Source organism: Marmota marmota, unplaced genomic scaffold, assembly GCF_001458135.2.
Source record: "Marmota marmota marmota unplaced genomic scaffold, marMar, whole genome shotgun sequence".
NCBI lineage: Eukaryota > Metazoa > Chordata > Mammalia > Rodentia > Sciuridae > Marmota > Marmota marmota.
This window is the reverse complement of record NW_026000142.1, coordinates 15,658,630-15,674,457: the sequence shown is the minus strand read 5'-3', so window position 1 is coordinate 15,674,457 and position 15,828 is coordinate 15,658,630. Positions and strand designations below refer to the sequence as shown.

The following is a 15,828-nucleotide window of genomic DNA, read 5'->3' as shown; positions in this document are numbered from 1 at the left end:
TATTTATTAATAACATTCATTTTCTATCAATATTTTTATCTCCAGTGTATTCTATGTTAAAGGCACTGAGATAAGCACAGTAAAAACAGGATACTATTAATCAAGAAATTTAATTCAAATGGATGATGTTAACTCATCATAGTACTAAGCAAACTGGACTGAGAATATGTACTGTGCTGTGGAGAGGTCCATTGCCTAGTCACAAAGGGAATATAAATAATTACACTATGATTTCGTGCTCAGAACCAGCTAAATGAATAAGAAAGGAACAGATCTTTTTTCTCATAATGAAGCATAGAAATGTACTTAAATTTAGGGTATATTTTTGTAATGGTTCCCTGAGAGACAGTTTCCTTTTGGTTTATACTTCTTACATTTCTTTTTATATTCCACTTAACAGTCATGGTTTTCAGTGGGGCTTGCACATGTAATAAAATGAACCTCAGCCCTACTTGAGATGACAGAAATATGTAATTATTTTCTTCTCAAGATTTTAGCAAGTCCTTATTTTTGATCTCTTTAGAAACTTTTCACCTCTGTCTCAAGCACTATATCCCAGACCCCTGTTTGAAAGTTGTTTTAGCTATGACATCCAAACTGAATCATCAGAGTTTCGGCCTACAAACACCTGGTGTTTCCTTGTACTCTTTCCCTACCCAATCCCAATTTGTCTCAGGCCAGTTTACCTAAGAACTTTGGAGAGCTCAATGTGAGGTATGATGGTAGCAAGCCACTTAACCTATTTGGCAAGTGTACATGGGAAAGCTGTTGGAAGTTTTGATTGCTTTTAATGGATTTCTTTGAACCATAGAAATTTATTGCTCTCTTGAGGGAAAACCATAATTCATACTAAACATAAGAACAGCCTAGACTCTTAAAGATAAGCCCACCTGTTCTGAGGCATCATCAAGATTTTAAAACATATCCTATATCATAAAAGCTTATTTGAAGATACAAGTAGGACTAGTTTTAATCAACATAAAAACATGAACAGAATCGAAGAGTTTTTCTAACAGGTTCGTTCCCCTTTTCTTTACCATGTTACCTGTGAGCTGAAAATGATGAGCTCATTGGTACAAACCTTCTATTGCACAAACAAGAATGTAGATGCCCAAACAGGTGAATGGAGAATCTAGATGCCCAAACAGGTGAAGTGGCCTTCTTAGTGCTGCACCCAGTCTCTACCTGGCTCAGAGTAGATACTCAACAAATGCTTATGCTAATTCTGCTCCTAGTTTTTTCAATAGTCTCTTCCCCACCACAGTCCAGACAATAGTGTACCAGGAGAGAAAATAAAATGTATTTTCTGGGGTGGGAGTTCAGGCAGTGAGTACAGGGAGGGAATATCATAAGTAATATCAATTCTCGTTTCCTGTTAGCAATGCTTGCTTTCAAATACTTTTTTTTATTTAGTTGGAAACATGTTGATTCTATTAAAACCTATTATTACATTGCTTCTTCATCTACCACGATTTTAGTGGTAGTGTTAAAGCATTATGATTGAAGCATTATAAGATAACAAATTAGGTTTTTTAAAATTAGACTTCTATTTATAATAAATTAAACCTATGTCTATACATTCTATTTTTTTCAACTTCAATGTTTTATTGGAATTGATATTTTATTTGTAAAAACATTTTTTGTAAAAAGTTTTCTAAGCATGTTTTAGCACCACATATAGATAGATATAGACACAGATATATTTTTAAAATTACACATTTTCAAAAACATACTATGTAGAACTCTTATTTTTGCATGATGTATTATACAGAATTTAAAAAATTTCAGGAGATTAGAACAAAGCATCTGAAGGCCCAATTTCATGATCTAACTAAGGCATTTTCTAATCTTGACCCTAAAAAAGCCAGGCTCTTTAGAAAGATATATTTTCAAGACCATTATAATAATACTGGCCAGAGTGAAAGGGACTACTTTTAAATTTAAAGTTTATATAAACTTAAAATTTATATTTTCTTTTATTGTGGCTTTGTTAAAAACAATTCATGAATTTTAATAAAATTAATTGAAAATTGGCTTAAAAATGCTTAACTATTTAAAGAAAATTCTACTCAAGTACAATGCATCATAGCAAACTCTTCCACTTGAGAGACCTCCAAAATAAAGATTTAGAACCCCTTGGGTCCCTCCAAATGAGTTTAGAAGTTATTATCCTGAAATAAACATAACAGTTTATGCTATAATCCTTTCACTCTGGTCATGCAAAATGGATGGATATTGACTCAATCAAAAAGACAATAACTTCTCAAATTTTAATCAAACTAGCAGCCTAAAGATACATGAATATATAAAACTGACTTCTTTTTTCCAAAGCAACTGTGCCTAACCATTGATTATGCTGCCAAAACACTTTGATATCAACTCACCATTACTGCAATGTATATCTTTATTTTTGTTCATAATTTGTGGAGCTGCAGCTAAAAAAGAGATGTAAATTTTAAGTTAAAACTATTAATTAAAATTTAAAACACATGTTTAATTAACTCAAAGAATAATTTAATAAAATACATTTTATTAGCTTTTATAATACCAGTGAGCATTTCTAAGTAAAACCAATAATTACAATAAAACGAAAGCTGTTTGATTTAAAAAGGAAAGCTTTTTTATTCACTTTCAAATAAGATAGTATTAAAGGTGAAAATGAATGCTTAATGTCATCCTTTGCCTGAAGGTTATCTATTGAAGATCCTCCTAGTTTTATGATTCAGTGACTATAATTTCTTAAATCATTAGAATTCAGAAATTCTATTCAGTTGGTTACACTGCAATTTGTTTAAGTTTCTGAATTTAGCCAAACATCTATCTTTTAAAAACTCCTTCATAAATATTCATGAATAAATAAATGAATAAGAACATACAGAGTGCTTAAGCTATCCATTTAAAGAGAAAAATGGTAGGAGAGAGAAAAGGAGTCATAATACCCCTTTATGATTAATTCTGCACTAAGCCAACTGATTCATTTTGTTCAATCAGTGGTTCTCAAACACTTGTGTGCTCTGGACTTATCTGAGAGGCTTTTTAAAATGCAAATTACTAAGCTTCATCAAGAGATCATGAATCAGGAGCTTTGAATCTCTAAGTTCCTATCAATGTTGATGCTGCTGGTCTAGAGGCTGGGGCACCAATGAGAACCACGTATTTGATTAAATCCTAGTTTATAATAGAAAAACCTAGATTTTCAAAAAAATTTGTAGACACATGGGTGGTTGCTTTCCTTTTTTCTTTTTAAAATTAGAAATATTTTCTTATGAAAAAAATCTCAGGTATAATTTAGAAGGAAAAAATGCGAAAACAGATAAGCATAAGACATAAAATCAAAATCACCATTAATTTTCCTTAGGGTTTCTATTGCTAGTAGCCAACTGCTACATTTATTTGTATATCCTAAACATATTTCATGTCATAGATATTTTTCCATGATATTGAAATGGCTCTGTAGAATTTCGCTGGATGACTCTAGCTTCATTTATACATTTAATCTACTGTCATGGCAATAGTGCTTCTAAATGCTTTTTATTCCTGATTTATTTAATTAAATTTTATATGTTCTTAATTATTTCCTTAAAATGAATATCCAGCAGTGGAATTCCTGGTCTGTAAGAATCATCTTTAAAGTTTTTCTTATGTGTTGCTAAATGACCCCTTAATATATGTTGTTCTAATTTATGCATCCACCAGCATCATAATACTTTTTACCGTGTACTTTTCCCAACTCTCTAATCTATAGGAAGAAAACTCTAATTTTGAGGAAAAACAACAGCTCCTTGTCTAATATTCAATTTTGATGGCTAATGCAGTTAACCACACACACACACACACACACACACACACACACACACAAATCTTGGTCAGGCAATTCTTATTTTATGTTAAAATAAGTGGGACTATATGGTTTTACCTTTTTTGATTTCATGTGTATCAAATGACACTGGAGGGTTTTCAATGTTCTCGTCTTCTATGAAAGAATTCCTGCAAATACAATGTCAAACAACCCTGGATCAATGACGCAAACACAATTCATGGAAATTACATCAAGTACACTATCTTTTCTTCCATGTGGGCACAGTTATTTTGATGAAGACAAAGAAACACTTTCTGGATTTTATTCCTCCAGACTGGCAAGTGAGCCGCCAGGGAGATGGGTGGAAATCTCATCATCTCTAATCAGTAGAAGCACATTTGAAGCAAACCAGGGCAAAAAAGTCACTCTTCAGTCCAACACTGGGCAATCTCAGATAGCCTGGGTCCAACAGAAGTGATTCAAAAACGCACATTGTTATTAGAATCTCTGGCTAAAGTTACACAGTTTTTGAAGCAAAAAAGGCTTGGAAACTCTGAGACATAACCTGGGAAAAACATACCCAGAATATGAGAAAACTAATTGTAGCATGCAGTAAGGACTTATGTCACTAAGTCTTCTGTCCCTTGAACTCTGATAATTGGTCAGGAACAGAAAAAGGTCAGATAATAATGTGCTGAATGCACTTCTTTTTCTCTGTTGTATAACTAACTACTTGGCCAGAATGTCCTTTAAATTCTTATATTTGGGATCAAAATAATCTAAATTTCAGACAAGATAACTGCTGGTCCTGATGATACAGAAGATGGTTTGGAGGCCCCTGACGTGACTTTCCTATTCCAATGGGTCTTTCTTTTCACCCCAGCAAAGTGGAGATAACAATACTTGCCTTACTTAACAAGGATGCTATGCGAATTAAATAAAATGCTCTATGTTATATATGTTTTATACATATTTATTGTCTCAGATCTTGTGCTGGGCATTGCAGCAGAGCAGAGATGAACAGTGTATATTAAATTCCTTTAAGATATAACCATCAGAATGAGAATTAAGAATAGTCAAGGAATTCAATATTTCACTAATGTCAGAAGGTGTGATAATTGCATTGCAATCTTAATTCCAGCAATATATCTTGCAAAAGATGCAACATGAAATGCACATAAACTGAATTTTGGAAATGTTACTATCTTAATGGAATGAGGTACTTTGTATAGAAATGATGACCATTCTGTATAGAAAGGCATCTTGTAGTGATTTCTTGGGTAATTTTATGAATAAATTATTTGTTTTGAATCCACATGGATTTTCTTGGAAAGCATTTCCTTAGAGCAAAATACAAATATAACTGTATTTCTAGCAAAGTGAAAATTAGCAGATGGTGCACAAATATGAGTTTTAAGATTTCCATTCTATTCAGAATTATACTAATTCAATTGGGACTTCTGGATTCTGAGCCTTGGGGCACATTGCAATAGCTATTATCTACTACTGCTATGTTCTGACTTTATTTTTCCTCACCTAGTTACTACAAGCAAATGGTCTTGATTTAGAAAATAGAATGGTCATTAGACTCCATAAGTAGTCTATGATTTATTGACTTTTTCTATAGAAAATCTTGGAGGTGACCATTTTCAAGGCAGAAGCAATGATGACCATTCTGTCTGCATAATGCACTGGAAAAATGTACTGGACCATGGATGAGATGGCCAGGGTCATAGTCCCAATTCTATTTACAGTAGCTATCCAATGTGAGCAAATAATCCATCATCTTAGGACCTCAGTTTCCTCATTTGGAAAATGTATACAATATGCATCCTTCTTGCATGTATGATCATTAAATATGCATATGCTCACTGATAAATTGAAGATAATTAAAACTGAATTTTTAAAAAATTTACTAGGAGCAATATATTAATTGTTTTTTTTTTTGGTAAGAATCTAAAATTTACTTGTTTTAATATTAATCTAGGTAATTCTTTCAAATGTCTTTTTGTTTTCCTGTAAAAAAATAAAAGAGTTATCCCCACTATAGAAGCTAAAGTGACCATCCTATGGTATAAAAGCATGAAAATAAAAGCATACTTAAATTTACTGCATACCTGTGCCACAGCATCAGGCACACGGAAGCTATTTTATGTGATCTTACTGAACTAATACATGGCAGATAATATAATCTATATTATAAAGATGAGGAAATGGAGTCAGAAGGTTCTGAACCTTGCCTGCTAATCCATGTATGTGCAATTGAAAAAAGTCCTGCTCTCTTCAAATTATCCTCAACACTGACCATTATCAGTATGTTTCCTTACTGGAAGGGAATACAATCATCTGAATGTAAGAGTAGTGAAATACTTAACCTTACAGCATATGTGCAGCTTGAGAAAACTTGCTAGAGAACAAACTTTCAAAAGCTTGTGTATATATCAGGGGAACTTACTCAATGTTAAAAACAATCTGTTAATAGGCTCCTTGGGAAATCCAGCCTGTTCTTCACTTATCTATAATAGGGCATGAGACAGTCTTGCATTATTCGAGCAAGTGCAAAGTGAAAGCAAAGTGGCTTTGAGCTATATTATTTAAAACTTAATTTTCAAGTACACAAACAAAACCTTCTGTCAGGCCTACTACTTCCATGTATTAAGGGAATAAGGCCAAGTTCATAAAGTCTGACAAGTAGGATGGGTTCTGATCTTGGGAGATGTTATAAGAAGTCTTCAAATACATGATTATTTGTATTTTTTAATTACAAAAAGGGTTTCTTCTAGAATTATTTTCAATACTTCCGGAGGCAGAAGGAAATAAAGTGTAAGTCAATAAAACTGCTGCCATCCCCAGGGTGACTACAAGAGATGCAAATGAGTATGCCATGTGGATTACTCTTTCATCTTCCTAGGAGGTTTAGGTTTAATTCTGTTTGCCTGGCAGTAGAAAAGTCAGATTTTCTCGATTCTATCCATATAAAAGAAAAGTAGACAAAATCTTAGGTACCGCCCCTTTGCCAACTTCTGAAGGCACCAATGCATCACCTGTACCATTAACTAACGCATCGCCTACATATCTCCTTCATTACTGCCTCCCATCAGGACGGGAAGGTACCTTACCAAAACAAAGCAAATAAAAAGACTAAGTGTACCTAAATTTAGATTTGCCCAGAATACAGTCATGCTTCTAAGACCCTCTAAATAAATACTATTTCTGTATCAGGTTGCAGTCAGATGGTTCTGAAACAAATCTCACCTAATTCTTTCCTCTCTTGCTGCAAACAAATCTCACCTAATTCTTTCCTCTCTCTTGCTGCCAGTAATGCAAAGATATGTACCATGGAATGAAACTATATTGAAACTTTTAATTTGAGCATTATTTTATGGAGGAGTCAAGTCTTGTTGGTTTAAAAACGGTTAGATATATTTTTGTTACAGTGTTTAAAGACCACCAGAATCATTATGGTTTCAATGTTTTAAAGACATTTATTTTCCAGAGCATGAATTTTTTTGGACACATTTCTTTTTGTTGCTTTCTTTAATGTTAGCAAAGCCTTTTGAAATCAATCTTTAGACTGGAGATTTTTTTGGACTGCATAGTTCAAATTTGTGGCTACCTTACCATTCCAGTGGATGTAGCTGGGCTTTTTTATTCAGGAGCCAAAATTGTTCAAATACATTTAAAAGAGACCAATACTGGGTCAGGACTGAGCCAGGTTTTCCCAAAGGATTTGTTGTATCGTAAAATTCATGCATCAAAGATCGAATCCCAGGAGTGGTAGATGGAAAGAGCTGAGAAGAAATATTAAAACACAAAGTATCCGCATAAGTTATGGAAAATAACTTAAAATGTAATATTACTAGGAAAGGTTTTATATCCAGTTAGATATTTTTTAAAATAAATTTGTTGATTGATCAGTACTGTAATTTAATTTTTCTGGGCAGTTGTTAAGATAGATGCCTCTTTGTATAAGGAACTAATTTTGTCAATAATCACATTTCCAAATGGGATGGGCTCTTCTCTGCCTTCCATGGAGGAGAAATGGATTTCTCCTTCTTGTTAAAGTTAACTAACATATCTTGCTGCAGCTAAATAACAGAAGGAATCAGCCATCGGGAAAAATAAGGACAAATCATCTTTGTTATAAGTGAATTACATCAGGGCAAGAAGTATTCCTCTCACTAAAAACTTAAATGAAAATAACCTCTGGTTATCTGGTTTCTGCAAAATAACTCTTTAGTTCTTTTTTTTTTTTTTTTGCATTATGCCAAGAGATATTCTATAGTCACAGCATCTTAACTATAGTATTGAACTAAATTACCATATATGTAGCACTATATTTAAATTAATCAAAATGAGAAATATATAAACTAAATTATCTTTGAGGAAATAAGCTTATTTTGAAACCTCCAAAATATGGGCTAAATTATAAAAGCAAATGTCAAACATTCATTAATTAACTCAATAAATGGGTACAGCTCATACAACAGATATGTATACATAAATTAAAAAAAAAAGAAAAAGGCTCAAGCCATATGTCAGATTAATGATGAATTATTAATGGACTTTTAAAATATTGTTTTAAAAGGATGTTTTACATGAACAAATCTTAGATGGAAAAATGCAAATCATTATTGTCTATTTGTATAAATGGCAGAAGTAAAAACAAAGCTTTCACCGAGCATACTCGTTATATATAATAAATCATCCTTAGATACTGATTAATAAATTAACAAAGTCCAAGAAAATACATACAAATACTCCTTTTATAGGCTGAAACCAGTAAAACTTATTTACATTTTCTTTCTCTGACATTTGTTACATAGTTAAAACAAATTAAGATTTAGGTAGTTTTCTAAAATGTTTTTATTTTGTTCAATTATATTGATTTTATACAAATTTAAAAAATATAAAAAGCAGAAATAAACTTAGGTTGTGTGTAAATGCCCCAAGGCTAAAAGCAAAACTTCTTTAGAAAAATGTTAACATTTTCCCCTTAAAAACTGTCAAATCCTGGAAGCTATACTAATCCCATATATTTTTCTTATCTTTGATAAGTCATGGGTTTTGTACAGACTCTTAAAGTAAAACATAAATCTTGCTCATCTACTATTTAGATTTCTGAAAGAAAGAAGGAATCTTTAGTTTGAAGTCAAAAGCAGGTAATTTAACGCCAATCTTTTATAATCTTAATAATCAAGAGGTGTCAAACATCACTTTTGTTTTACCAGTTGAAACTGCCCCAGACTCCCAAGTTCCTTTATGAAAGTCATAATTGAGTCAATTTCTTCTAAAGCCAGACATTGATTTAGGTCCTTTTGATAGTTTTCATTTTCGCCCTATAATAATAGGAGGGGAAAAATCATAAGCAATAGCTAAAGTTTAAATCATTTTTACCCCAATTGCCTCCTACTTCATAAGCCAAATTTTAAACTCTATAAACAGATAAGAAAATTAATGTTACATAGTGCAAAGTAACTTTAATTCGTCACAATATAAGTAGACCTCATATTTGACAAAGACAACCTGGATGAAAAAGCTTCATGATGCTTTGGTAGTAAGGTTGAGGAGGTGAACAAGAGAGAGAATGGGTGTGACAAATTGGTTTGAGAAAGCAGCAGGAGTCTCCTGTAGCCTTCAGAGCATTTAATGAATATTTACTAATGAACCTATATATGGGACATTGGCATTTGAGGTTTCATATACTTTAGGTTTTCCCACTTCCACTTTTTCAAGAGCAGGAGAAATAGAACATTGATCTTTATGAGACCTTTCATAACCTTCCTCCAAATACTCTAAAATATAGGTTATAAAATTTAAAAAATATATATATAGGGAATAATACTCAGGAATCTGTATAATATTTTATGTATCAAGCAAATTTGTGCTAATCATAAAACTTCACCAATGCTACTCTGAAGTATCATCAGCATCTGGCTATACACATTAACAAATGTGAATGCTTTAAAATATTAAAGTTATAACTTAAATCTCTGATGTCCATATGAAGCACTTTCTGCTATCTAGACTGCCTTCAAAAAGTTCCAACACTCTTTTAAAAGTATTCTGTAATATACAATATGCTTTAGTCATAATATACACAAACATTCCTTCTGAATTATGAACTGCTTTATTTCATTTTCAACCCACAATTTTATCACAATCATTTATGCACACACTTAGTTGATTTAAAAATATTGCTCCTCAGGTCAGAAAAAAAAATGAGAGGTGCAACATAGATGTCAATTAATTTCAAACAAATTCTCAGATTGTTTAATTACATAATAAAGAAAATGTCACCTTCTAAAGAAGACCTGAAAAAACATTCATCAGCACACAAATTGGCACTCACCTTAAATACACCAGATCTATAAAGTCTCTGAAATATCTCTGAAAATAAGGAAAGCGAAGAGTCATTGGAGAAGAGAAAATTGAAAGTGTCTTTTAACAAGAATTCTTCTGTATTTTGGTCCTCAAAATCCATGTTATCATCATCTTGAAAATTCAAATGCTCGTGCACCTTTGAAAGAGTCAAAGCACAGTGAATAGTTTCCATGAATTAATTCAGTGGAATTACTTCTAAGACATGATTTATTTCCTGTTGTTTGTAGATCAGACCTGACATCTAGTGGTCTTTTTGGAGGTCAACAGTTTTATAAATACGTTTTCTTAAAGATTCAATTCTTTAAGGTAAGAAATTTAACTGTGATTAAGTCATGTAACTTAAGATAAGCTAACATTAGCTTATCTTAAAGCCATCTATAATTGAAGAATCTTTGTTCACCAAAGATAATACAGAACACTTTTCTGAAGTACACATTTTTAAAAGCCTAATATCAACTATTAGATATGTGTACAAAGTAAAGCTAAATTGGTCATTATAAGATGTCATTTCATAAACTTCAAAAGGAAAAAAAAAACTTTTTTTGCATTTTACCTCTGAGCTACAGGCTCAGGCTTTTTTTTTTTTTTTTTGGAGACAGGTTCTCACAAAGTTTCTTAGGGCCTCACTAAGTTGCTGAGACTGGCCTCAAATGCCTCAGCCTCCCAAGGCATTGAGATTATAGACATGTGCCATTGCACCTGGCCAAAGTTTCAAAATTTTATAGGTAAATCTTAAAGTTATTCAACCAAATGTCTATAATTGCTTTTCCTGAATTATAGTTTGAAAACAAATAATGCTATATGAATTTGAATTTTGGTTATTCATGCTATTTTATTTATCTTCCCTTCTTCCCACACCAGAACTCAAGAAAGAGCTTCCTGTAGACTAGTTGAACCAAATTGGTTTTTACCTTCTTGCCCCTGAGGGCTATTTTAGAAGGAAAAAAAAATATGTTTGGGGAGATGATATGAGAGTGTTTGCCGAATTCAAGAAGAAGAAAAAAAGTATACAAAAGCACTCTAATTTCTATGTATTTATACTAGGGAAAAAATCTCAAACATCCCCATGGATTTTTAAATTAAAACAGACCAATTTAAAACTAAATGTTCCAACACAAAGAATAAGAGTTACCCTTTTAATAGCACTATGTGAATGCACCATGCAGTCTACTATTTTTCATTATACATCTTGCTTCTCTCATTTAACAAATACTTAGGTTTATTTCACATTTTTTTCATAAACAGTGGCTGAACCATGGAAAAATTCATGTTTGTTCTACATGAACAGGAACACACAGTGGGGATTGGAACTCATAGAATCCTGACATACTAATTGATTTCAAAACCACAATGCATATGAGCCTATAATGGCTTTAATTCAGGTTACTGTTTATCAGTTTGTGATTGTAAATGAAAATCTCTCTCTCTCTCTCTCTCTCTCTCTCACACACACACACACACACACACACGCACACACCCTTCACCAGGAGTTGGAAGCTCACACCACTGGGCCTTTGGCAACTCACCTGAAGCACTATAGGGTACCTGAGACTGTCATAACCAATATCAAAAGTTAAAAGTTGAAAGCATAATCTACATCTGAAATAAAAACATAAGACAGCATGAAAATATATTCTCTTTGTTCACTGACTCTACTACTTGGTATCATATAGTTGATGACTACATAGTTAAATGTCAATATCTATAACCAAAAATTACATATAATTGATTCTTGGATTTGGAATTTGTTTTGCTTCTTAAAGAAAGTACAAGTATATCTAACATATTCATAACACTTTAAACTATGAAGTTATTCCATGAAAATTTTAATATGGAGGGGAAAAAAGCTCTCCTATTCCTACATGTGAGATGCCTATTCAAGTACAAAGTATAATAATGAGTGTAATAAATTAAGGAACCTCTCTTTTTTATATATATACTCAATTTAGTATGCCCTTAGAACAAAGGCAATCAATTATACTCAACATACTGAAATACAAGGCTAGGAGTTACTAAACACATTAATAAAGATGTTTGTTTCCTTCTCTACATTTTGAAACACTTAGATAGCCAAGAATAACATTTATTAGGTATGGGTAACACTGCAACCAACAAATACTAAGTCTATATACTAGAAATAGCTGAATTTGAAAGAAAGCTACAATTTAAAAATTAATTTTAAGATTTTGTGTTTTATTTCTTGTCACCAATATTTGGTTACTAACAAGTGCACAACATGCTCTGAAGTTTTAGGATCCATATGTATGTAGAAGATCATACCAACAATTTTTGGAAGACAGATATTTTCTTCTCTTTTTTAAATTAAAATTCATTTTTACCTATGGAAGGTCTTTGGTCCCAGAGTAGACGTTTCACTGAAGACTTCAGCAGCCAGAAGAAGTTTGCTGATTGTTTCCTTCATATTATCAAATGCCTGAAGTGGTGAACTTGTCTTCAGGAATGTCTCAAAAAAAGTTTGCAGCTGTGAACAAAATAAAAGATTTCCTAAGGTACTTAACCTGGCCTTGAATTTGTGATCCTCCTGCCTCAGCCTCTCTAGTGTCTGGGATCACAGGCATGGCCACCACACCATTTCAAGTCAATGTCTTTTAAAGGTATAAAACAAACCTCACATCGCTTCATAGACTTTCTCTAAGAGCAGTCTTGATTTGTCTATCTTTTCCAGGGATATTTCTCTTTTTCACACTCAGAGGAAAAAAAAAGAAAATAAAAAAATAAAATACTTCCTTAAATGGAAAGTTCTAATCTAAGGCTTAAGTGTTTTATAATTTAAATTACAAGGTGAAAGAGAAAGGTTTAAATACCTTGTAATTTAAATCACTTTAGAAGTGCTTACTCCATTTTTTTTCTTTTATTTCATGGCATCTAATCTTGGAAAATGTAGAGGAGCTTTTCTAACAAGGCTGTGAGCAGAACTCCCAAGTTTAATTGTACTAACAAAGGGACTGGACTTGCTACTCACTCCTCAGAATTTGTATGTCCTCTCTTTAAACTGGGGGTAATATCCACCAATCAGAGTTGTGAAGCCAAATTAGAAGAAAATTTATTTGAAAGCCAATGTGAGGTATGAAATCAAATCTCAGTTATTATCAATTTTCTGCATGTATCTGAATAAAAAATAGCATCATCAAAATTATTTCTTTACTGCATTTTTTTCTCTGGATGCACCAACCCAAGTAGAGAGGAATCCAAGAGAATGCCAGTGTTCTGCTGACATACATTTTCATTTAAAATTTCATGTGGATAGAGCAATATTATCAAAGGGCAGATGGAGCTTAAGTTTATGTCTTTTTAGAAATACCATAATTAAAACCATAAATAGTTATTTTTATCTGTTTAATTATTAAAGCAACCAGACAAGGATGCTTAGAGTTAAAGTTCAAATCAAAAAATATATATATATTTTTTGTACTGTGGCTTGAACCCACAGCGCTCTGCTACTGAGCTGCATCCCCAGCCCTTTTTTTTTTTTAATTTTATTTTGAGGCAGAGCCTCCTAAGGTACCCAACCTGGCTTTGAATTTGTGATTCTCCTGCCTGCCTAGTAGCTGGAATCACAGGCATGTGCCACCACACCCATTTCAAGTCAATGTTTTCTAAAGGTCTAAAACAAATCTCATGTTGCTTCCTAGACTTTCTCTAAACATACACTTCTAAAGATGAAGAACCAAAAATATTTTTTTTAAAAAATATGCAGCAGGTATTCTATTCGTGTTTTTGGAAGAACAGATGAAATGTATCAAAACTGTGTGAGACTTCGAAGTGAAAAACTATTTTGGCTGTGATAATGAAGGGCAAGTATTGATGCAAATCACCTGAGGAAAATGGCAATTGTTATCTTTAAAATGTGCAAGCAAAATTCCCCCAAGAGAAACAAATTCTGGCTTCATAAACTTTTACCAGCTGGAAAACAGAAACCTAATGAGACTACACATTAAAACCCTAAGAAAATATCATCGGCATTTGGCAATTGGGATGTTTTTCCATTTTACTAAGGAAAATGAATGTAGTAATTGTATAATTAAAAGAAAACAAATTAATGCTAACACTAAAACTGCTAACACCCTTGAGTCAAAATAGAGTAACATTATGTTTTTCTAAATAAAAGGAGCATAGTTGTCTCTCCTTCTGGAGTAGGCACACATTTTCCCTTGAATGTGCCTCTGCTTTTTGAAATAACCCTTTGTATGTTTCTAAAAAAAAAAAAAATTAAAAAGTAACTCAGCATACTTGATATATTTTACTAGGAATAGCATTGCATTTTTCCATTTTCATGTGAACTGAATATTAAGAGATTAAGGTTAATAATATATGGAAGTTGGAAATGCCTATGTATCATAAGATATCTAAAACTAAGGATCAGATTATATCCTTCATGAGGAAGAAATATTGGCAAATTAACATTTTAGATTGTGTTTAATCTTCTAATGCAGACATAATTATTTCTTAATATTTGACCAGAACCACAATGAATATGGAGTGCTGTTCATTTCATTCATTTCATTCAGCTTTCAGGTGAACTCTACCAAGTGGAAAGAGCTGTGTCCTTGAGAGAGAAGCTGCATAGTGGTAACACTACAGACCAGTGGCAAAAGATTCCACATTCAGCTTTGGTTTTGTATCAAAGTTGTGAGACCTTGTGGGATAAATAATTTCTATTTTACACAGATTGCCAGGATTAAATTAGAGCAGACACAAGAGGCAACATTCGGTACATGTTAGCTACTTTAGTTTTTCATTGATTAAACAAGACAAGTCCTGGAGACCTAAAACTGCTGTAAAAAAAAATGAAACAAAATCTTAAGCAAAACAAGCACAAAATCAAGACATGTCCATGACCACCATTAAAGGAGATTAAAGGAGATTGCAGTTAAAGTGGTCCTTGAACCCAGATTCTCATATAGCAATGTACATGAGTGACACCAACCAAAGAAGAACAGTTTAAAAATAAAGACTTTTGATAGAAATGGTCTAAGGAAAGAGAATAGAGAGGTTTGATGGTTGAATGGATTCCTCCAGAGTTTCCCTCCCAATAGAAGCGAAAGAGCAGAACTGAATGACCCAAATAACTGGGTTTTCCCCCCCCATTACCCTCAGAACTCAGCCTGCAGAGAGAAGGACTAACATCAGCCAATGCTCATGAAAGCTGGGGAATATGAACATAACTGCCTTTATAACTACAAGTGTGGAGAGAGAAAATGACACTCAGAAAGCAAGACTCAAAATGGGATAACTTCTCTTATTTCTACATTAGTTCTGCTTGCAATTTCTGTCTCTGAATGCATTCCCTTTTATCTCTTTGTAAGCATTTCAATTTATGTAAGCCCTTCAATTCAAAGAAAATTCTACATGAGTATGACCTCTTTTATTTAGCTTAGTATAGGGGCAAGCAACCTTCATATGCAAAAAATAAGAGCAGATTTATGCAAATTATATATATATATATATATATATATATATATATATATATATATNACTTTATGTGTACAAATTATCTGCATATATATATATATATATATATATATATATATATATATATATATCACCAAATTTCAATAAATCTCCCAAAGAGGGAATATTTCTATTATTCTTTATTACTAACTAATTCACTCAAAGTGGAAGAC

At 32.5% G+C, this 15,828-nt stretch overlaps 1 protein-coding gene across 3 annotated transcripts in view; it reads right to left on the bottom strand.

The window, feature by feature from the left end:
* The window catches only part of Cped1 (cadherin like and PC-esterase domain containing 1), a 256,611-nt gene that overhangs the window by 121,234 nt on the left and 119,549 nt on the right, over positions 1-15,828 (bottom strand). For all 3 annotated transcript variants that reach the window (XM_048786037.1, XM_048786036.1, XM_048786038.1), the window contains 7 exons: positions 12,523-12,665; positions 11,710-11,782; positions 10,152-10,319; positions 9,028-9,138; positions 7,421-7,590; positions 3,917-3,987; positions 2,385-2,435 (listed from right to left, as the gene is read on the bottom strand). In XM_048786037.1, coding sequence (XP_048641994.1) covers positions 2,385-2,435; positions 3,917-3,987; positions 7,421-7,590; positions 9,028-9,138; positions 10,152-10,319; positions 11,710-11,782; positions 12,523-12,665 — 787 coding nt within the window. The remainder of the gene's footprint in view (positions 1-2,384; positions 2,436-3,916; positions 3,988-7,420; positions 7,591-9,027; positions 9,139-10,151; positions 10,320-11,709; positions 11,783-12,522; positions 12,666-15,828) is intronic.